This window comes from Lacerta agilis, chromosome 10, assembly GCF_009819535.1.
Source record: "Lacerta agilis isolate rLacAgi1 chromosome 10, rLacAgi1.pri, whole genome shotgun sequence".
Lineage (NCBI taxonomy): Eukaryota > Metazoa > Chordata > Lepidosauria > Squamata > Lacertidae > Lacerta > Lacerta agilis.
In genome coordinates this window covers 10479693-10501872 of record NC_046321.1, presented here as the reverse complement: position 1 = coordinate 10501872, position 22180 = coordinate 10479693, and the positions used below count along the sequence as shown (strand labels likewise).

The 22180-nt window shown below is 42.7% G+C and overlaps 1 protein-coding gene across 6 annotated transcripts in view; it reads left to right on the top strand.

The window, feature by feature from the left end:
- Positions 1–22180, top strand: part of ABCC9 (ATP binding cassette subfamily C member 9) — an 84732-nt gene that overhangs the window by 23984 nt on the left and 38568 nt on the right. For 4 of the 6 annotated variants that reach the window (XM_033162104.1, XM_033162100.1, XM_033162101.1 and 1 more), the window contains exons 12-21: positions 159–199; positions 2709–2851; positions 6664–6772; positions 8520–8630; positions 9553–9625; positions 10976–11081; positions 16155–16193; positions 19066–19164; positions 20030–20114; positions 21823–21903. In XM_033162104.1, coding sequence (XP_033017995.1) covers positions 159–199; positions 2709–2851; positions 6664–6772; positions 8520–8630; positions 9553–9625; positions 10976–11081; positions 16155–16193; positions 19066–19164; positions 20030–20114; positions 21823–21903 — 887 coding nt within the window. The remainder of the gene's footprint in view (positions 1–158; positions 200–2708; positions 2852–6663; positions 6773–8519; positions 8631–9552; positions 9626–10975; positions 11082–16154; positions 16194–19065; positions 19165–20029; positions 20115–21822; positions 21904–22180) is intronic. The other 2 variants (XM_033162103.1, XM_033162102.1) reach the window with 1 other exon arrangement.

The window sequence follows — 22180 nt, the reverse complement described above, 5'->3', positions numbered from 1 at the left end:
GTAAAATGCACAAACCATAATATTTCCGAGTATGTTTTTGTTTGACAGGAAAAGGAGTTGTCCGGGCAGGAAATAATCTTAAGGCAAACATCTGTAGTATGGTTCAGACATTGATAAATGTTGCTGTATATAATTTATGGTTGTGCTCATTTCCACAGTTTTTATGAATGCAGCTATACCAATTGCAGCTGTTCTTGCGGTAAGAATTATTTTTTGGGGTGTGTGTGTGCATGGTGGGTGGTTTATTAAGCAAACTTTTAAATTAGCTGTAGACACACAGAAGAATGAAGTGCTAGATTTTTGAGGTGGTGGAGTAGATTGTATTATTTCAGACAGCAGGGCAGATGTTCCCTTGAATATTCCCAGATGTAAAACATCATCGTCAACCACAACAACAACTTATGGAGAAAGATTCTAACTAGAGGTGGCAAATCACTTACCACACAATACTGTCCTGAGATTAGCACAGGATTTTTCTGAAATTGCTTGGAAGAAAATGGAAAACCTCCCAAAAATATTCCCAAGCCGTGTGAGGGCTGAATTAAGTGTTGCCAAGCATACCTCCTACCTGTATTTCTACAGCGGTACCTTGGTTCTCAAACATAATCCGTTCTGGAAGTCCCTTCCAAAACCAAAGCGTTCCAAAACCAAGGCTCGCTTTCCCATAGAAAGTAAAGCAAAACGGATCAATCCGCTCCAGACTTTTAAAAACAACCCCTAAAACAGCAATTTAACATAAATTTTACTATCTAGCGAGACCACTGATCCATAAAATGAAAGCATTAATCAATGTACTGTACTATAAAATAAATAAGACAGTATTGTAGATGATAAAAATTAAAATTCAATTAGTTTTCATACCTGCACTGATGGTAGTCATTGTTTGGATGGAGGGCTTTTATCTATTTCTGCAGCCACACATTCAATCAATCAATCAATCAATCAGTAGCTGAACTGGGATCCACACAGTCACAAAAACAAATTAACCAAAAGAGCCTCAAAAACAAAAACGCAGAATAAATTGCAAAAACAAAAGCGCCAAACTTAATCCGTTCCTGAAGTCTGTTTGACTTCTGAAATGTTCAAAAACCAAGACACGGCTTCTGATTGGTGCAGGTGCCCTGGAAACAATAGCCAACAGTCGCATCGGACGTTGGACTTCTGAAAAACGTTCAAAAACCGGAACACTTAATTCTGGGTTTTCGGCATTTGGGAACCAAGGCATTTGAGATCCAAGGTACTACTGTATTTGTATCGGTGGTCCAGGAGCAGCAACAGGACATCTACTTACCTGATTACGATACTTACACAGTGGTTCCCAACCTTTTTTTGGCCATGCCCCACCTAAGCATCTCTAAAATCCTGATCCCCCCCCTCCCGTGACATATGCCGTATTTTTCGCTCCATAGGGCGCACCGGACCATAGGGTGCACCTCATTTTTAGAGGAAACAAGAAAAAAAATATTTTTTCTGGTTTTCCTCTTCTAAAAGCCCTGTTTTTTTGAGGATCAGCTAAACATTTTGCAGCTTTTTTTGCAAAGGGGGAAAAGCAAAGAGGAAAAGCCCCATTTTTATGGGGTTCAACTCACATTTCTGCAGCTTCTAAAGGAAAGGGAGCCCTTTTTACAGTTTCCAGACAGATAATCTAATCAGCCAGTCACATGTCGCTGGGGAAACAAACAACCTCCCTCTGCAGCACATTCAACAAAGGAGGGCGGGGCTGAAAGGGAGCCGGGGACTCTTATCTCTCTCCCGATCTCTTGCTGATCAGCTGCTGAGCAGGGTCCTTTCAACACCCCCTTTTCTCTTTGTAAAATAAAAAGCATGATCCTCTTTTGGCCCCTGGGCAATTCAGCTCCAGGGACCACCATTCGCTCCATAAGACGCACAGATATTTCCCCTTACTTCCTAGGAGGAAAAAAGTGCATCTTATGGAGCGAAAAATACGGTAATTCTTATTATTCAAAAAGTGGAGGAATCCTAAAAGGCCATTAACGGTAAATAACTCATTCTCAAATTGCCCCACTGTGGGGCGTGTGCCCCATGTTGGGAACCACGGTACTTGCAACTCACTTAATAGCTCTGAGAACTCCTTGCCTGTTGATATCAGGCAGCTGCCTTCACTTTATTCTTTTCAGAGCCTGCTGAAGACATTCTTATTTGGAAAGCCTACCAAGATGTTTAGAAAACTTGCATGAGTTTTAGTTTGTTTCAGTCTACTCTGCTGTGGTTCTGACATCCTGTAGGTCTTAAATTATTGTTGCGGTTTTTAAAGCGACAATATTATTTTATCCTTTTCGTAAACCGCTTCTGAGTTGTTGTTTTTTTCTCTACAGTCTATAAATTTCACAAAATAAATAGATAAACTAAATCAAAGAGCCTCACAATAAGAATGATATCTGGGATGGATCGGAAGGGGTCCTGATCAGTCAAGACCGGATCGGGTCCAATCCAGATTTACAAACTGGATTCAGAGGAAACCCTCGTTTTTTATACACTTTTGGTTGCATAAATGGGGTGCAAAATTCAGAGAAGTGCGAATTCCTGAGGAATAAAATTTGGTTTCGCTTTGCGTATTGGTTCCAAAACGGCAAATTAAAATGCAAAGAGCATTGCATTCCAACCCCCCCCCCGTCTTGAGCATTCTTTGCCTCGCTTGTTCTGCACGAAGCAACATAACCAACCTCCTCTTTTTCATGACACGACAGACCTTTGTGACGTACACGTATGTTAAAGAGGAACCACCAACTACAGCCCAGGCCTTTGCGTCGTTGTCGCTCTTCCACATCCTGGTTACACCGCTGTTCCTGCTTTCCACTGTCGTTCGATTTGCTGTCAAGGCTGTCATCAGGTATGTGCTTCAATGCATAGGAACACACCGAGAGACTGTGTGGAGAAACAGCTAGAGTGTTGGACTAGGACCTGGGAGTCCATGATTCAAATCCCCACTCAGCCACAAAGCTTGGGCCAGTCACTGCCTCTCAGCCTAACATATCTCACAGGGTTGTTGTTGTTGTTGTTGTTTATTGAATTTGTTACTCACTTTATCTTGCCCAGGGCAACCCAAAGTGACTTACAACCAAACAGGCAGGCAGGCAGACAACCTCCCCCCTACACAGATACATGAAAGCCAAGGGGGAAACAAGAAATACTTTAAAAACATCACCACCGCCCCACTTCCAACAGGCTGCAGGTAGTTAAAGGCCAAAGGCCTGGTTATAATAGATGAGTATAGTCTAAAGATAAGTAATGATGGCGCCAGGCGAGCCTTCTTGGGAAGAGCATTCCACAAAGGCCCGTTCTCCTGTTGCCACACTCTGGATCTCTCATGGAGGATGCACATGAAGAAGGACCTTAGATGATGATTTCAGGGTTCGAGTTGCTTCATTGTGAGGATAAAATGGGGAGGGGGAAAAAACCATGTATGCCACCTTGAGCTCCATGAAGGAATTACACGAATTACACGAATGTAATAAGCAAATAATATTTTATTGAGTAAGATTGTTGGACAGCCTAGTCAGACATTGTGTCTTGCTTAGGGCTGCCATATGTCCAGGAATCGGGCTCTGAAATTGGCATCCAGGCGGATTTTTAAAAATTCAAAAAACTTAATTTTGGTGCAGAGAAGTCCCCCCCCCCCCACAAAACCCCTCATGAACTTTGTCTGGATTTTCACTTTTGGGGAATATGGCAACCCTAGACTTGCTAATCTACAGCTAGCCCTCCATTGCCTCAGATGGGTCTTTCCCAATCTGGTCACTAATTGAAGATTGAATCTGAGGCAGTAGTGGGTTGTATACAACTAACTTTTACTCAGAGCAGAGCCATTAAAATTAGTGAACCTGGGTTAATGTTGTATCCAATGTTAGACCCACTGAAATTAATGGGTGTGGCTAATTGAGCAAAGCACCTGCTCTGTTCATGACCTACCGCCCTCTCCTTCTTTGGTTAACGATTTTAACCACTTTTGTCCTGCATAATTCTTTACCCCAGGCAATGAGGCAGTGGTTAGTGCAAGCAAAATAAAGAAAAAACACATGTGCAGAATTTATGTAAGTTACAGATCTGACCTTTTCTCTGGGCGGATTCTGAATTATCTTTTCATACAATTTGTTTTCCCTAAATTGAATGGAAATTGACTGCATAGGAAGCTGAGGTGGGGGCAGCAGAGGGGTCAGTCCAACGAGAAGTCTGGAAGAAAGTTGCTTTCTAACCCTAAACATGGTGTCTTCCATCTTTCCTTCCAGCTTCCAAACCGGCCTTCTATTTGTTTAAATGTTCCGTCTCTCTGTATGCTATATTTAGCTCAGCTGCAACACCAGTAGAGAATGTCTGTCTTGCTTTGCACATTTGAGCTCTCTAAAGATCCCATTTTTTTTTGCCAAGACAAATCTCAACCTTTAAGAAGTTTTCTCCTCCTCCTCCTCCTCTTATTTCCCCCCCCCCCTCTTACAGCCAAGGCAATACCCCAGTTAATATAGATTGGGCCACTCTACCCTCATTATCACCCATCCAATTAGCATATACCTGTAGAATTAAGTTCCCCGTTCCCAGGATAACTAAGTGGTTACTTGGGTCTGCCAAACCCCTTCATTTAGGGAGTGTTGCACTGGTAGACAACCTTTTATGGGTTTCTGTGAATGAATCCCATTTGAATTTTGAATGCACCATTGCAGTCTACTAAAGAAGGAATCTTAGCTTATGTCAGTGTAAACTCCCTTAGGAGTGTGGTCATTTGAAAGACCAGGGTCATTTCCATCAACCTGCTTATTGAGCATTCATCCTGATTTCTTTGCACCAAGTTTGCAAGGGGTAGGTTTATACAGTGTTGGCTGCTTATTGAACATTTATTCTGATTTATTTTGAAGGCAGGTTGTGCAACATTTCTATCCCACACTTCCCTGTGCATCTTCTCATCACTTTCCTTCCCGCAGAAAGTCCAGATTCTTTTGGAAGTGGGTTTGTTGTGCAACAATGCCATATATATTTAATTTTACAACCTGGATTTGCTGGTATGCAATTGAATCCCACCAACAAAAGAGCAACGGTTTGGAAGCCCCCTAGATAAGCAGGGTAGGGCAAAGTAAATCCAACGATGTCACCATGTTTTGCAATTCCTGGCTCAAAAATACACATCTTGGCAGCTTGTCAAATATATGGTGTGCTTTGTCACCCCCAAAGTTCTCCAGTTCAGAATAGAAAATGAGGGAGTTCCAGGCTTTCTCACAAGAGCCTTAAAAATATTATTTATGGGTGTTTGGAAAGCTGTGTTCGAGCTAGATTAGTGCCTGGAACTTGGATTAAAATAGAAAGGTAGTTTTAAACCAATGTAATCTTCTTCTTCTTCTTTGGCGAATGCTTGTAGCCAAGTAAGATTTTCTTCCATAAACATGGTTTTAACAATGGGTCCGTGACTGTGGAGGCCAATTCTGGATCCACATGTCCTTCCACAGTGGGGACATTGGTTTCCAGGCAGTAGTTGATCACGGTGAGGGTTTGCCAAGAGTGCCTTCCTCTTAGCACATTTCTCCCTTGTGTTCTGAGTTCGAGTGTCTTCAAAGCCCATGACACCTTTGGTAAAGGCTGTTCTTCAGTTGGAGCACTCGCAGGCCAGTTGTTCGTGTATATACTACATTTCTTTAGATTTGCCTTGAGAGAGTCTTAAAACCTCTTTTGTTGACCACCAGCATTACAGTGGTATCTCAGGTTACAGACGTTTTAGGTTACAGACTCCTCGGGTTAAGAACTTTACTTCAGGATGAGAACAGAAATTGTGCGGTGGTGGCGTGGTGGCAGCGGGAGGCCCCATTAGCTAAAGTGGTACCTCAGTTTAAGAACGGTTTCAGGTCCTCCGGAACGAATTAAGTTCTTAACCCGAGGTACCACTGTACACTTTCCATTTTTAAGTTCAGAATAGAGTAGTTGCTTTGGAAGACGATAATCAGGCATCCACACAACATGACCAGTCCAATGAAGTTGATGTTGAAGAATAATCGCAGGCCCCCAACTTCTTCAAACATATTCAGATATCTTTATTACGGTCAAAGACCAGAAAACAGATAATAACAATCCATAATCGGATATAGCATATTTGTAATGGGTGACCCACTTCTACATCGAGCTGAAGAAAGTTTGTCCACTGCTAGGTAAAATTCTTCCTTGGTTGTACCAGTTTAAACTAAGATAAGAAGAATGCCCCTCTAGCCCAGCATTCTGGCCAATCAGATACCTATCATGGGAAGCTCACAAGCAGGACCCAAGTGCAAATTCAGGTGACGAGGGGTTGCATTTGAACGCTTCCCCATATGAACCAAGACGGTTAGGATGATGACTGGGCTAGAACATCCCTCCTTTTAGAGTGTAGGCATGTTCTTTTCCCATTGGAGAGAAAATAATCGTGGGATCTTTGCAGCACAGCCACTCTCAGTTGGAAATGGCACTGTCTACAAGCGCTTCTTGCCCTGTGATGAACTGTTTGTCCAGAGAGCATCTGTCACAGTGCCAAGATACATGCGGTTGGAACAAGTGGATTACACCATATGCCATGAAGATGTTGTAATTGTTATTCAGTAGTTTCTCAGTGTGTTTTAATTGTTATCCAGTAGTTTCTCAGTGTGTTGTTATGACTGGAAACAATTTGTCTTTTTCCATGTCTTGTCCCAGTGTGCAAAAACTGAATGAATTTCTCATAAGTGATGAGATTGGAGATGACAGCTGGAGAAACGGAGATACTGCCTTAACATACGAGTCTTGCAAGAAGCACACGGGACTTGTAAGTGCCTCTCTCTTTATAAAATTGAACTAAGCACACTAGTGACTGGGGATAAGGGAATCTGTTAATTACAGTTTCTCATTTCCCACATCAGTCTGCAATAGTAAAAAAATTTCCTCATGAAAATTCATTAGCATCCAGTGCAATTCTTTTCCCTGAAGGTACACATCTTTGTATGCAATTTTGCCCAATGTACACATTTTTGCAAATAAATTGCCCACAGTATAATACATGTGTTTTCACCAGTATATGCATTTTTATGCACACTTAACCCTGATATATGCATTTTTGTACACATTACTCAGCTGGGTGACTGCATTGCAAAATTCGGAGATGTGCAATTTTGGATGGATGGCTGTGTTTCGGTCACATATTGTTTCAGAAAGTGTGAATTAGGCAGATTCACTTTAAAATGTGAACTGAATTGAATCCCCCATCTCCCATCCCTACAGGTCACTCCAGGGAATCTTGCACGCAACAGGTTTTTTTGGACTTGATGCTGTTTATGCATGCATTCACCTTTTTGCACACACAACTTCATCCTTATCAAAAGGCCACCGCATATTTTCACATACTTTTAATTGGGACTACTTCTGTGGTTATTCTTCACTTATCAGAGTTTCCAAAGAAACTGCAAATTCAAATTAAACAGGGGAGGGGTGGGAACGGGATGGCATTTTGAAGAGGATGCCATAGTGTGGACATTGCAAAAAAAAAGATTTGCGCACATCAACGGCACAGAACCCACATGAAGCTGCCTTGCGGAAGGTGCCCCAGTTCATCACCTTTGCTTAAAAACAACACAATGAAATGCTATAAGAAGTACATTTGATCACAGTGAAATGGTATACATTTAAAGCAGTGGCGAGGAACCCACTGTTGGAGATTCATTCCCCGTGTCTGCAGTCATGGGATTGTTATCTATCACATGACGGTATGTGTTTTCATTCTACAGAGTGGGAAGTGATGGAGACAGGATGTTTGTGTTACTGTGTTCGGTGAAGTGGGACTATTGTCCTTTGTTCTTTCTCTTTGCTGTCTGATGCTAGAGAGAGAGGGAGCCATGTTGCAGTGCTCTGTGTGTGTTTCTATGTAAATCAAGTAGATTAGCCACAATGCTGAGTTGCTGAGGTCTGTTACGCATGCTGCAAAGACTCTGTGGATCCCTAAGTGTGCTGATACCTCTTGGTACTAGGCGCTGTGATGTTCGGGCAGAAGAAAGCTTTTGAAGCTCCTGAACGACCGACCAGGAGGGAGAGAACATGCCAGCCGGGCATGTGTCTCTGCCAGGGTCCTACACAAGAGTAGGACGCTTCTGTGAACAAGCCACACATCTCACGGGCCCTGCCTCACACTCTGAATGTTTTCGCATCAATGGAATGCGTCTTTGAACACTTGAGATAACACTTTGAATAACCTCTTGGTTATTGCATATAATTATTGACATTCTTGATTTCACAGAAAGGCATTTTAACACATGAATAAACAGAGGGATTAGCTGATTTAAATCTCCATGTATACAGCGACACAAAATAGCTTGAAAGTGTTTTTTAGAAGCCCATTTCCTTGTTTTGAGGAGATTTGTTGCAGCTGGAATTGTCTTTGAAGGGTCGTTCCTTTTGTACGCAGGAGGAAATGCCTCTTTTACTGCCATGTATAACTTCTATACCTTTCATGCATTATCTTACCGTGTTAACCTTCTGCAAAACATCTCTCCTTCCTTCTTCCCTGCTGTCGACCTGCCTAGTCCTCCAAAGCCATAAATCGAAAGCAGCCGCTGAGACACCAGCTGGACAGCTATGAGTCTTCTCTAAGGATTCCAACCCGTCATTTAGACATTGATGACTGCGCTATCAAGGTGACTTGTATTTTTAGTAGGGCAGCCAACAAATTATTCTTTAAGTGCATCTGCTGCCAGGTGTTCAATCAATCAATCAATCAATTAATGAATTGCTTGTAAGCTAAAGTCAGATAAGACAGATGCTGTGTTGTTGCGTGGGTCATCTAACCAGGAAAGTGATGTTGAATATCTTGTCTGGGTGGAGTTGCATTTCAGGGTTATTATTGTGTTCTTTGATGCCCTGGTGACATGCATGGCATAAAACGTATTTTTTCCAGCTGTGACTGGGTTTGTTGTTTTTGTACCCTTGGAATTATGTGCTTTATGAAATGTTAGGCTGAAAAGGTTAGAAACCAGTGTTTAATGTGAAATACACAGATTCCCCCCCCCCCCACTTCCTTCCCTTGTAATTCTTACTCTTGTGGCATTTTCCTGGGTTTTTAAAAAATCTTTGGCTAGCCTGGTTTTCACATAATGCCAAGCCATGGTTTGGTTAACAAAGTTAACAAACCACAAGTTGTGCTATAGATGATCAAGCAAACCATGGCTTGTTTCACCAAAGTTCAGTCAAACAAATGCTCCCAACTTGCCTCGTGCCTTTTTAGCAAGGCGAGTGTCTGGGGTTTTAAAGTCAAACCATGGTTAAGGCAGGGTGCTGAGTTCACACATAACACCAAGACATAATTGACAGAAACTAAGGTTTGTGCATCAATAAAGAAACTGTGGCTTGTTGGTAATAAATAAACCACAGTTAAGCTGCTGGGCTGTCTTCGCACACCCTGCTAATCATGGTTTAACAAACCATGGGGTAGTATTATGGGGGAACAAAGCCACGAGTGTCAGTTTAGTTTGTAAGAGTTGATTATTTTATATAGATTCCTACATACACATACTCAGTGTTGTATGTTCTTGTGGTTCTAATATGTGGTATTTATTGCAGGTAACCAACGGATATTTCTCTTGGGGAAGTGGCTTAGCCACATTATCCAATATTGATATCAGAATTCCCACAGGTATGATTAGTTAATAACCTCACATTTTCAACATCGTTTCTGAAATATACTCAGAGTCAAGTGTGAATTTCATGCTCTTTATTCAGCTCATAGTAGCAAGGAATGAATCTTCCCCCAAAACGTCTGCTATATATATACATTATTTACACAATGGGCCCCACGTGATTGGCTAATTCCGGGCTACTCCTGTAGGCCAATCAGGATGCGGATTCACTTCTTCCAGGAGCCTGATTGGCTGCTCTTACAGGCCAATCAGGTCGCTGATTCACTTCCACCTGGAGCTGGATTGGGTGGCTCCTGCGGACCAATCAGACTACTGCATTCTGGATCCTATTGTTCTAGGATTCAGCTCAGTACAAAACAGTTTCATTCATCATAGCTTCTCTAATAGTCCCAGGATGGTTTAGACTAGGATGGGTGCAGAAGCTGTGGCAACTCCAGATGTTGTTGGATCCCAACTCCCATCAGCCCCAAGCAAAGGATAGAGATGATGGGAACTGTAGTTCAACAACGGGTTCCTCACTCCTAGTTTATTGAGTGTGTATGCGTACAAACATGCAACCACGCAGATAGAAATTATAGATGAACACAAATGTCTATTAATAAAATGTCAAGCGTGTTTAAATCACCAGTGCTAATGGGTGCAAACAGCTGCAATCCTGTGCACACTTACTTTGGATTAAGTCACACTCCATGCGACTTACTTCAGAACAGACATACATTTTTATTGCACTATAAAGCTGCAATCATACTAAATTGGGAGTCTCCCTGAACTCCATGGGGCTTACTTCTAGGTAGCCTACTTATAATACTAATACTAATGTTAAAACCATGTTTATGGAAGACAATCTTACTCAGCTACAAGTGATCGCTGAAGAAGAAGAAGAAGATTGTTGTTGTTGTTGTTGTTGTTGTTGTTGTTGTTGTTGTTGTTGTTGTTATTTCTTATACCCCTCCCATCTGACTGGGTTACCAGCAAAAATACATTTAGAAAAAGGAAAAAAACACCTAGCATTAAATCCTTCCTGAATCTGTTAAATTGAAATGAATGAGACAAAATTCTGCAGAATCATGTCTCTATTTGACTCAGTGATTACAGGTATATCTTCCACCTCCTCCTCCTCCTCCTCCTCCTCTCTTTTCCTTTCTTCTATAACTGACAGATAAGAAAAGAGTCGGCAGATTCTAAAAAAAGGTAATAGCTATTAAACAGCAGCCAATCAATACTATCAACATCTAATTCATATATACAAGTGTTCACCATTCATGCGTGTTATGATCAAAGCAACTAAGACCATTCAGTTATTGGTGGATCAAAGAGTCTAATTTTAGTCCGTTGTTGCTTTGCAGGCCAAATGACAATGATTGTGGGTCAGGTTGGCTGTGGCAAATCTTCTCTCCTTCTTGCTATTCTTGGTGAGATGCAAGCTCTGGAAGGCAAAGTACATTGGAACCGGTATGTTTGTGTGCTTCCATGCCATTTCCCTCACTTTGGTGCTTTTATAGGGTTAATGAATGAACTTATCTATAAGTTAGCCCTGAGGGGAAAGTTGACAGATGGATTTAGAGGTCACAACTGTTAAAAAAAATGTAACTGCTTTGTTCCTTTTTTGTTTTTTACCTATACCATATCAAACATTTAATTTTGGGATTGTGAGGTCTAGAAGCTTTTCTGTGAAGAGGGCATGCAGTTATATTGAGGACCCTGATGTTTCCCCAATCCTGGCACAAACAAATGTGGTTATGTTTTGCTGGTAATTTCAGACAGCCTGACAGAGAGGAGTTTTCAGGAAAACCCTACAGGTATTACTGAATCCAACCCTAATGGTTTCAGTTCTGTGACATAACAATAAATCCCTACTATAATTCCCTTACTACACAATTCTGCATGCTTGAGTTTTCCCACTGATCTTATAAGGCACAAGGAGAAGGGGACGACAGAGGATGAGATGGTTGGACAGTGTTCTCGAAGCTACTAACATGAGTTTGGCCAAACTGCGAGAGGCAGTGAGGGATAGGCGTGCCTGGCGTGCTCTGGTCCATGGGGTCACGAAGAGTCGGACACGACTGAACGACTGAACAACAACAACAACAACAGAAAAGAGCACCAAAAACCTCTGGAGAAGTAAATGAAGATTTTGTAGTACTGCATACTTTCCATTCAGCGTGCTTTAGACACAGGTTGCATTTTACCTCCTGTTACTCTCCGGAAAGTAGACTTCTATGCTTACCCACAAATAGCTCTAAGCTATTTAAGTGAGGAGGAATTAAAGAACCTTTTAACGAGGGTGAAAGAGGAGAGTGCAAAATATAGTCTGAAGCTCAACATCAAAAAAACTAAGATCATGGCCACTGGTCCCATCACCTCCTGGCAAATAGAAGGGGAAGAAATGGAGGCAGTGAGAGATTTTACTTTCTTGGGCTCCATGATCACTGCAGATGGTGACAGCAGTTACGAAATTAGAAGACGCCTGCTTCTTGGGAGGAAAGCAATGACAAACCTAGACAGCATCTTAAAAAGCAGAGACATCACCTTGCCGACCAAGGTCCGTATAGTTAAAGCTATGGTTTTCCCAGTAGTAATGTATGGAAGTGAGCTGGACCACAAAGAAGACTGATCGCCAAAGATTTGATGCTTTTGAATTATGGTGCTGGAGGAGACTCTTGAGAGTCCCATGGACTGCAAGAAGATCAAACCTATCCATTCTGAAGGAAATCAGCCCTGAGTGCTCACTGGAAGGACAGATCCTGAAGCTGAGACTCCAATACTTTGGCCACCTCATGAGAAGAGAAGACTCCCTGGAAAAGACCCTGATGTTGGGAAAGATGGAGGGCACAAGGAGAAGGGGACGGCAGAGGATGAGATGGTTGGACAGTGTTCTTGAAGTTACCAACATGAGTTTGGCCAAACTGCGGGAGGCAGTGGAGGATAGGGGTGCCTGGCGTGCTCCGGTCCATGGGGTCACGAAGAGTCGGACATGACTGAACGACTGAACAGCAACAGAGCTAAATTCATAAAGTCATGCATTTCCAGAGGACAGAATATGTGTATGCCCAGTGCCTCCAAGCATCCTTCTGTATATTAGCAGCAGGTTTTCCAGGGGGCTGTTGCTTCAGGAATTTGGAGCTTGAAAGTGAATAAACTTGCCATTGAATGTTGTGCAGTGTACACCCTGCTTGACGAAGGTTTTATCCTTGGCATCTTCGATTGAGATCACAGACTGCAGGGCTAGGACTCTGCCTGAGACCTATGAGACCCTCTGCCATTCAGAATAGACAAACACAGACTAGGCGGGTCAGGAGTTGCGAACATGCGGGCCTTGAGACTACAATTTCCCCCACCATCCCTGAGCATCGGCCATGTTGTCCGAGGCTGATGGAAACCGCAACACATCAGTGCAAGTCTCTGGCAAGAGCAGTCTGCCCCCGACTCCCCCAGCAGGGAAGAAGAGAAAGGGGATTTTGAGAGTGAGGGAAAGAGGACTGTGCATGAAATTCACACTTGACTCCGAGTATATTTCAAGGACCAAGTGTGGTAGAGAGAGAAAACAAGGCGGCGCAGGCCACTTTGGGTTCTGGTGCCACTCATCACAACCATGCCTGCTCCTGATAGGTTAATGTGAGAAAATAGAAAGATATACCCCTGCCCTAGTTTCTAGAGGGAGCAACCCTGTTGCAAATAGAAGTTGTACCATAGATGTTCTCCTCCATGATCTCCATCTTCTGAGCAACGCAAGAAGGTCATATCCTGCTGCATCTTCCACACCACGTCTGTCCTATCAGGAAGGGTTCGTGTGGCCAATATCAAGAGCCCACTCTGTCGCCCAGTGGCTTTCTGACTTACAGCCTGTGTTCTTGTACAGATGACTTTTCCCTTCACCTCAACAGAGAGGGCAGCTTTGTGTGTACCTCAGTGCCCCTGTGTCCGCAGGAGCTTGTGGCATCCACAAAACCCCCAAATTTATGAACCTGTTCTGCTGAATGGGGAAATGGCTAACCGAGCAAGAAAGAATCTCTGCCTTTCTGAGAGAAAACTCCCCGCTTTGTACAACCTTCTGATGAAAACTCACTCCTTCATTTGAGCATGGGATGCCAAGTTACTCAACCAGCTAATACTCTAGAAACATGGCCCTAAGGTTAGCAGGACTCAGTTAATGCGTGTATATAAAGTTGTACCTTGGTTCTTGAACAGCTTAGTTCTCGAATGTTTCGGATCCTGAACGCCGCAAACCCGGAAGTGAGTGTTCAATTTGTGAACTATTTTTGGAAGCCAAATATCTGACCGGGCTTCCATGGCTTCCAATTGGCTGCAGGAGCTTCCTGCAACCAATCAGAAGCCGTGCTTTGGTTTTCGAACGTTTTGGAAGTTGAACGGACTTCCAGAATGGATTCCGTTCGACTTCCAAGGTACGATTGTATATGTCTTTTGCTTCAGCTGATGCTCCTTCTTCCTTTGTTCTAAACCTTTGCCTCATGCTCTTGGGATGTGTTTTTTTTTTAAGTCCATATCCATGCAGTAGTGAATTAATTAACAACGATGCTTTCTCCCTCTTATATGTGTTTCCATCTACCAGGTGTGAATTTAGCCTGCCCAACCCATTGCTTGTTGTAGTGAAGCATTGACCTTCATTAATATTAGCTGTGAAGCCATACTTAGCACCATTGTCATTTGCATGTATATGCTGTTTACATGTCATTTAAGGAATTTGGGGTCGGGGTGGGGTGGGGTGGGAAGGATAAGAGATTGGGGAGGGAGACTACGTCTTACATGAAAAGGATTTCCCTCTTCCAACAGGTGTTCAAAACTATGATGTGGGACTTTGAAATACAGGTGAAACTCAAAAAATTAGAATATCGTGGAAAGGTTCATTTCTTTCAGTAATTCAACTTAAAAGGTGAAACTAATATATGAGATAGACTCATGACATGCAAAGCAAGATATGTCAAGCCTTTATTTGTTATAATTGTGATGATTATGGCATACAGCTGATGAGAACCCCAAATTAACAATCTCAACTTTGGGGTTTTCATCAGCTGTGCGCCATAATCATCACAATTATAACAAACAAAGGCTTGACATATCTCGCTTTGCATGTCATGAGTCTATCTCATATATTAAACTCCAGTAGCTAATGAAAACAATTGCTTACATAAATGGACTTTTCCACAATATTCTAATTTTTCGAGTTTCACCTGTAAGCATGCCAGAAAACTAAATTCACAGTTGGGTGTAACAAAAGTTTGTTGTGTTCATAAAGAAACCAGAGCATTTGGAGTTATAGGAATTGCAGGGCTGCAGAGAAATTTAGGCTGCTTCCATATGACCTGTTTATTGAGCACTCAGCCCAATTTGCTTGCAGGGAGATTAGACAATGCTGGCGATTTAATGAGCGTTCATTCTGCTTTGTTTGTGGGGAGGATATATGGTGTTGCACAAAGCAAATGCCACCCCACACTTTCCGTTGCATTTCCCCATCCCTTTCGTTTTTGCAAAAAGTCTGAGCTTTTAGGAAACCGGTTTGTTGTAATTGCATGACCTGAATTTGCCAGCATGTGACTGAATCCCACCCCCAAAAAAGTAGTCTAGAAGTGTCCTGTGTTTGTCTCCTGCAACCCTTGCAAGGAGCCCCCTCTCCTCTTTGTCAGCAATCTTCAAAGAGTGCGAAAGGTTTGCCTAATTCAGTGGTGGTGAAACTTGGCACTCCAGATGTTTTGGGACTACAACTCCCATCATCCATGGCTAACAGGACCAGTGGTCAGGGATGATGGGAGTTGCAGTCCCAAAACATCTGGAGTGCCAAGGTTCACCACCACTGGATGAGGGATATTGACCCAGACCTGGAGATCCCACAAAAAGTTAGAGTCCTTAGGACAAGCTTCCTCAACCTCGACCCTCCAGATGTTTTTGGCCTACAACTCCCATGATCCCTAGCTAGCAGGACCAGTGGTCAGGGATGATGGGAATTGTAGTCTCAAAACTTCTGGAGGGCCGAGGTTGAGGAAGCCTGCCTTAGGATCTCATTTGAATGAGATCTCTTTTTGTGATCTCAAAATGAATTGAGTGCATGGGATCCTGGATGACTTTTTATGACATCCCATGGAGGGTCAAAAATCTCAAATCCCATGAGATGCAACAACAACAACAACAACAACAACAACCACAACAACAGCCACTCTGGGCAGCTTACACATACACACACACACACACACACACACACACACACACACGGGGATGTAAATGCTTGCACAGTGTGTACCATGTTGGATTTAATTGTACTTGTTGCTGGTGGGGGCTCCAGAATGGAAACTGTGGAAAATTGGTCAGAATTTCTAGTATCTTGTTGCAGTTGCAACTGAGTGGTGTTCTGATATCTGTACCAGGTGCAAATGTCTTTCCCCCTATTCTTCAGCACCAGGAGTTTGATTTATTGCTTTCAAATATTTATCCCAAGTATGTGAAATTTGCTCACCTCGTTGCTGTTATCTTTTCGCCAACTACCACTAAAATACTGTTTACCATAACTTGCAGTGTATATGAAAGTGAGTCTTCTTTTGAAGCAAGTCGGAGGTATTATTCTTGAATCTTCTTCTTTTTGAATCCTTCCTTTTTCTACAACCAACGGCTTGTTTCCTTACCCCAATTACAACACTTTGCTAGAGAATAGTAACTAGTAAACTTCTCCAATGCAGTGGTTCCCAATCTTTTTTGGGTGGGTGGGTTTAATGTCCTGGTCAAGTAAATGTCCAAATATGAGCCGGAAGAAATTTTAAGACCCAGTTTGGACAGTTAAGACGCTCCATGAACCAGTGACTTCACGTGATAGAGGAACAAAGCAGCCCTCTGTTCCTTATCCTTCTTCACATAAACAACCTTTCATGATTCTTCTAGTTTCATCCCCAAGTTTCAGTGAATCAGGCAGCAATCCTATATCAACTGACCAGAAAGTAAGTTCCACTGAACTCAACTGGACTTGCTTCTGAGTAGACCTGCATAGGATTGCAAAGACATTCACTATGAACTAAGATGAATTTTCATTTCAGCTTCTACCGGTAGCTCTTGTGGCAGCAATTGGGAACCACTGTGTTATCAGATACCTGATAAATTAAGGGAAATTAACATTGTCCAACACATTTTTGTGCCTTCTAAACTCCTGTAATGTGGAAACTTGCTAAGTTTACATCAAATGCTTCTAACTAACACTCAGTATTTCACAGCACCCATATCTCTTTTATCAAACTGCAGGTGAAGCTTGTGGAGAACCTATTGTGATGGAACGTAGCAGCACTTTTTTAAAAACAAATGCCTGCAAAAAAAATTATGCATTTCCCATAGTTGTTATACATATTTTGAATGAGAATTTTTGAATTAAAGATTTTAATTTGTAGTTGTGCTTTGAATGTGGCATTTTAACTGCCACATTCAAATGCTGTAGACACAATGGCTTAATTTGATAGTATTGATTTTGATCGGAGAGGACATCACCTAAGTTGTCAAATGCTAATCTCTATTGCATGCAACTTATTAGAACGCTGGCATATACTAATACCAATGCATGTTATCTATCAAATCCTGACAGATTTTTTTTAAAATGCATGCCAGCTGTTAAATACTGCCAAATATTAAAGACTATTATATGCTCATCATTAAATGCTATGCTGCACCAGGAGTTTTCCAAACTCCCATCAGGGGTTCCTCTATGATAGGGGTAGTCCACGTGATGCCCTCCAGATGTTGCTGGACTACAAATCCCATCACCTCTGACTGTTGGCCATGCTGCCTAAGGCTATTGGTCAGCAACTACAGTTTAGTCCAACAACATATGGAGGGCACAACATTGACTGTCTCTCTGCTCCATGAGGTCAATAATGGTAGATAAGCTAATCCAAAAGGCAGCTTGCAAACCATGCTGATCTTCCTTTTCAGTACGTACCTGGAAGGGAAGGTTGTATGTAGGCTGCAGGGCATGGTTTGAGAGCACTTGATGCTGCAGTTTTGTTGGAGCGGAGGAGGTCTGGGTCTGATCCATACCTCAGTAGGAGGTCACCTGGGAATAGAGACGTGGGTGGCGCTGTGGTCTAAACCACTGAGCTTCTTGGGCTTGCTGATCCCCGCAACGGGGTGAGCTCCCATTGCTCTGTCCCAGCTCCTGCCAACCTAGCAGTTCAAAAGCACACCAGTGCAAGTAGATAAATACATACTGCTGTGGCAGGAAGGTAAACAGCGGTTTGTGCACTCTGGCTTCCGTCACGGTGTTCTGTTGCGCCAGAAGCAGTTTAGTCATGCTGGCCACATGACCTGGAAAGCTGTCTGTGGACCAACGCCGGCTCCCTCGGCCTGAAAAGCGAGATGAGCGCTGCACCCCATAGTCACCTTTGACTGGGCTTAACCACCCAGGGGTCATTCACCTTTACCTTATTTATCACCTGGGAATCAAGTGTACAGAGCCTTGAGATCTATCATCGAAAAGGGATGGAACATTAATGTTACAGGTGGGACCTGCAACAAAACGTTGCAGTATATCCTCCCTCCTAACAGGAGTGTTCCTGTTCACGGTTCCAACCAGCCATTCGAGCAAGGCTCAGTTTTGCATTTCTCTTCTGCAGCCCAGCACACTCAGCTTTCTTGCGGCAGTTATCACGCTTAGGTATCTGCTAATGCCAATGCAGAAGTGGCCACCAATGACTGGAGTTCGCAAAGGCACCACCGAGGGCTTCTGTCTTTGACTAGCCTCCCGTGCATGCTCCAACATATGTGCAGTTGTACGGAACCTGATGTCTATGCAGCTGGAGTTCAACTTGATAGAATCATAGAAGTGCAGAGTTGGAAGGGATCCTGAGCGTCATCTCTCCTCCAACCTCCTGCAATGCAGGAATCTCAACACGTTGTCTCCCAATTTGAAGTCATGCTGGACCCTGATTGTAAAGAACACTTTGATTGGGCGCATGTTCATTGGAGAGCCCAGCGTCAGAGTGGGCGATTAGTACAAATAGAGCACATGTGTTACACATTTTTCCTTTCTAGTAGCACCTTAGAGACCAACTGAGTTTGTTCCTGGTATGAGCTTTCGTGTGCATGCACGTATCTGAAGAAGTGTGCATGCACACGAAAGCTCATACCAGGAACAAACTCAGTTGGTCTCTAAGGTGCTACTAGAAAGAATTTTCGATTTTGTTTTGACTATGGCAGACCAACACGGCTACCCACCTGTAACATTTTTCCTTGGAGTTCATCATGGGAAGAAAAAGCAGTGGCAGGGAATGGGTGCTCCTTTAACGTAACCTTCTCCTTAAAACAAAACAACTTCCCCTCCTTTCACTCTTGTTATAACAGCTGCTTTTTCTCTTGCGTGCATCTTTGTCTCTTACCAATTTGCTATAAACCATGTGCGGGAGAAACTCTGCCTGCCCACTGCTCCTAATGCACTCGCCTCTCCCACCAGGAACAGATACTCTGTGGCTTACGCTGCCCAGAAGCCCTGGCTCCTCAATGCTACAGTGGAGGAAAACATCACCTTTGGCAGCCCATTTAATAAACAGAGGTAAGAGAATAAGGCTTCTAACAGCCACACTCTTTGCTCACGTAAGGCTAGAGGAGATGGAGGAGAAAAGCCATAAAGATTCCCAATGGGGATTTTTAGTTGGAGAATGCCAACTGCTAATTTGGAGGATGGGTGCAATGGATCAGGAAATCTCCCCATCCCAGTGCCACTGAAATGACTATATACTATTGTTGTACTGTGTATTTTGGGTCAATGGACCACAATAAAGCTGTGCGTGAAATGACTGACATGAGCAAAAAAAGGTATCCCTCCCACCTCCAGCCCAGTCTTCCCTGTTGTCTCACGAATTGTGATGTTGATACCACACATCTACAGAGAGAACCCACAATTTGAACCTTTGCACTTACATTGCAAAGAGTGGGGAACTGGATCCAGGCAATGGAGCAGCTCCTGATTTGCACACAAACCCCAGAGTCACTCACCTGTGTCAATCACCTGACGACAGTCTGGAAGCTTCTTTGCCTTGGAGTAAAATCCAGACCTAAGTCCAGCCTGCAGTCAAGCACTAAGCCACAAAAACAAGATGGGAAAAAAATTGTTATTAGCTCTGCTCCTGCTGGTGTCTGTCAGGCTGTGACCATGAACTTTCCCCATTGACTCATGGCTCAGTGGAAGAGGAAATGTTCTGCATGCAGAAGACCCCAGGTTCCGTCGCCAGCAGGTTCAGGTACAGCTGGGAGAGATCTTGCCTTAAATCCTGAAGAACTGCTGCAGTTCAGCACAGACAATATCAAGCTCGATGGACACAATGATGTAACTTGGTTTAAATCAGCTTCCTGTCTTTGCACTGGCCCTGCCCAGAGATCCCTTTGTGCGCATCAAGTTTCTTCTGTTTCTTCAACAGGTACAAAGCCGTCACAGATGCGTGTTCTCTGCAGCCTGACATCGATCTATTGCCATTTGGAGATCAGACCGAAATCGGAGAAAGGGTAAACGAAGCATGAGGAACTTGTGGTTATGCTCTCTGTCCAAGTGGATCCGTGATCGCAGCTGTTGTTAGTAATGACATCAGCACAAGCTGGTTTTCAGCAGGAGCAGCCTCAGTGCCCACAGCACCCAGCAATCCAGAAGCACCCCACTGTCAGTTATTGAGGCATGATTTCTTTGTCTTACCAGGGCAAAAGCTGGCCCAAGAAATGTTGCTGCCTGAGGCAGATCAGCAAATGGCACCCTTCTCCCCTGGGCTCAAGCCCAAGTGCATTATTACCTGAGGCCAGCCAAGTTATTTTGGCACCCGAGGCAGGAGGAAGTCCCACACATGCTTTTCCTAATCCTTGGCAGTAAAATCGATTACAATAATATATTAAGTAACCAGCAATGTGCTGCCTTTACAGGACACACATATTTTGCTGCCTCACTTTGCCAAATGATAGGACCGGCCCTGTCCGAGGTCTTTACCTGAGGAAACGTTCACCGGCAAACCTTAAAAGCCTTACCAACAAATTACAATTTCTAAGTTTTTCCATAAACCCCTTGGCCTACCCCGGGCAATCGTCAGGTGAAATCCACGATTGCTTGCTGGATTAAGGACGTTGATATTTGATATTCTGTGTTCTTTGCCTGAATGGTTTCCCTACCTCCAAATCTATCTGGGTTTTATCTTTGCCCCCATGTCAGGAAGCCATGCTAGATACTTGGAGAATTTAACTATTCTCAAATACCGTTTTGGGTTTTCACTAAAGCTAGGTTTAATTGCTCGCCCTCCGCTGGATTGGACAATTTGAGGGTACCCCTTAACAGTTTACATATAGAATCTTTGGCTCATATGCTTTTTGCCTGTAATTTCTGTACCAAAATTTCCAGGTAGGACTTCTGAATGCTATCTGGCCTACCTCTGGACAGATTCAAACAAGTTATTAACAGTAACCGTGGCTAGATTTATCATTCTGGCTGCAAAAACACAGAAAGGAAATCTCCCCAGGTTGAACCTATCCTTGTCTGGTTGCTGTTCTCATGCATTACCATTATTAATCTATAATTTTAATAATAATAGCATAATCTGGCACTGTTGTTGTCAATTATTTTAACTCACTTTTAACTTTCATATTTTAAGGTATCAAGTTTTAAATCTTATTTTAGACTTGTTTTAAACATTTCATATCTTTTAGGTATTACAATCTACTTTAATTTATTTTTCCGTTATGAGATTTTACCTGTATGGATGTTGGCTTTATTTTGTTCAGGTCCACATAATAAAAACATTGTGTCATCTACCTTAATAAAAGAGGGCATTTGAAGCTTACAAATAATTTTGGAAAAACAAAATAAAAAATAAAAAAATTCCTTCCAGTAGCACCTTGGAGACCAACTAAGTTTGTTCTTGGTATCTGAAGAAGTGTGCATGCACACGAAAGCTCATACTATGGCAGACCAACACGGCTACCTACCTGTAAATAATTTTGGGACACTTTCTTCCCTATTTGATTTCTGAGATGCACTTTCTATCTTAATTGTCATCTAAGTTTGGAAATCAACAACCCTAATATTTAATATAACACATCAATACATAAATTTGAAGGAGTTTTTGTGGGTGAGGGGTTAATTTTAGAAACTGGTTATTTCAAGACTTTGGCAAATCAGATGCCATTGGTACTTACTCAAGAGAAATAATTTTGCATGGCCTGTCGTACCCATTAGGGAATTAACTTGAGCGGAGGTCAACGCCAACGAATCTGTGTCGCTCGGGCTCTCTACCAAAACACCAACATTGTGTTCCTGGTAAGGCTTTTTTCCATATTTCTTCAGTTTTAATTCTGTTTGGTTTTTATTTTTTAGAATTTTTTAAAATTTTGGTTGTGCTATCCAAATGCCTTTTGTACAAAAATTCACAAGGAGTGTATAAGCATGCTATACACACCACATATTCGGATATCCAAATGGCTGGACCTGCATGCAGTACTGTTTTGCTTGTTTGTTTGTTTGTTTGTTTGAAATCAACCTTTGACAAGCCTTACTTTTTGTGTTTTGTTGGTCCACAGCAGCCATTTTGCCAGAA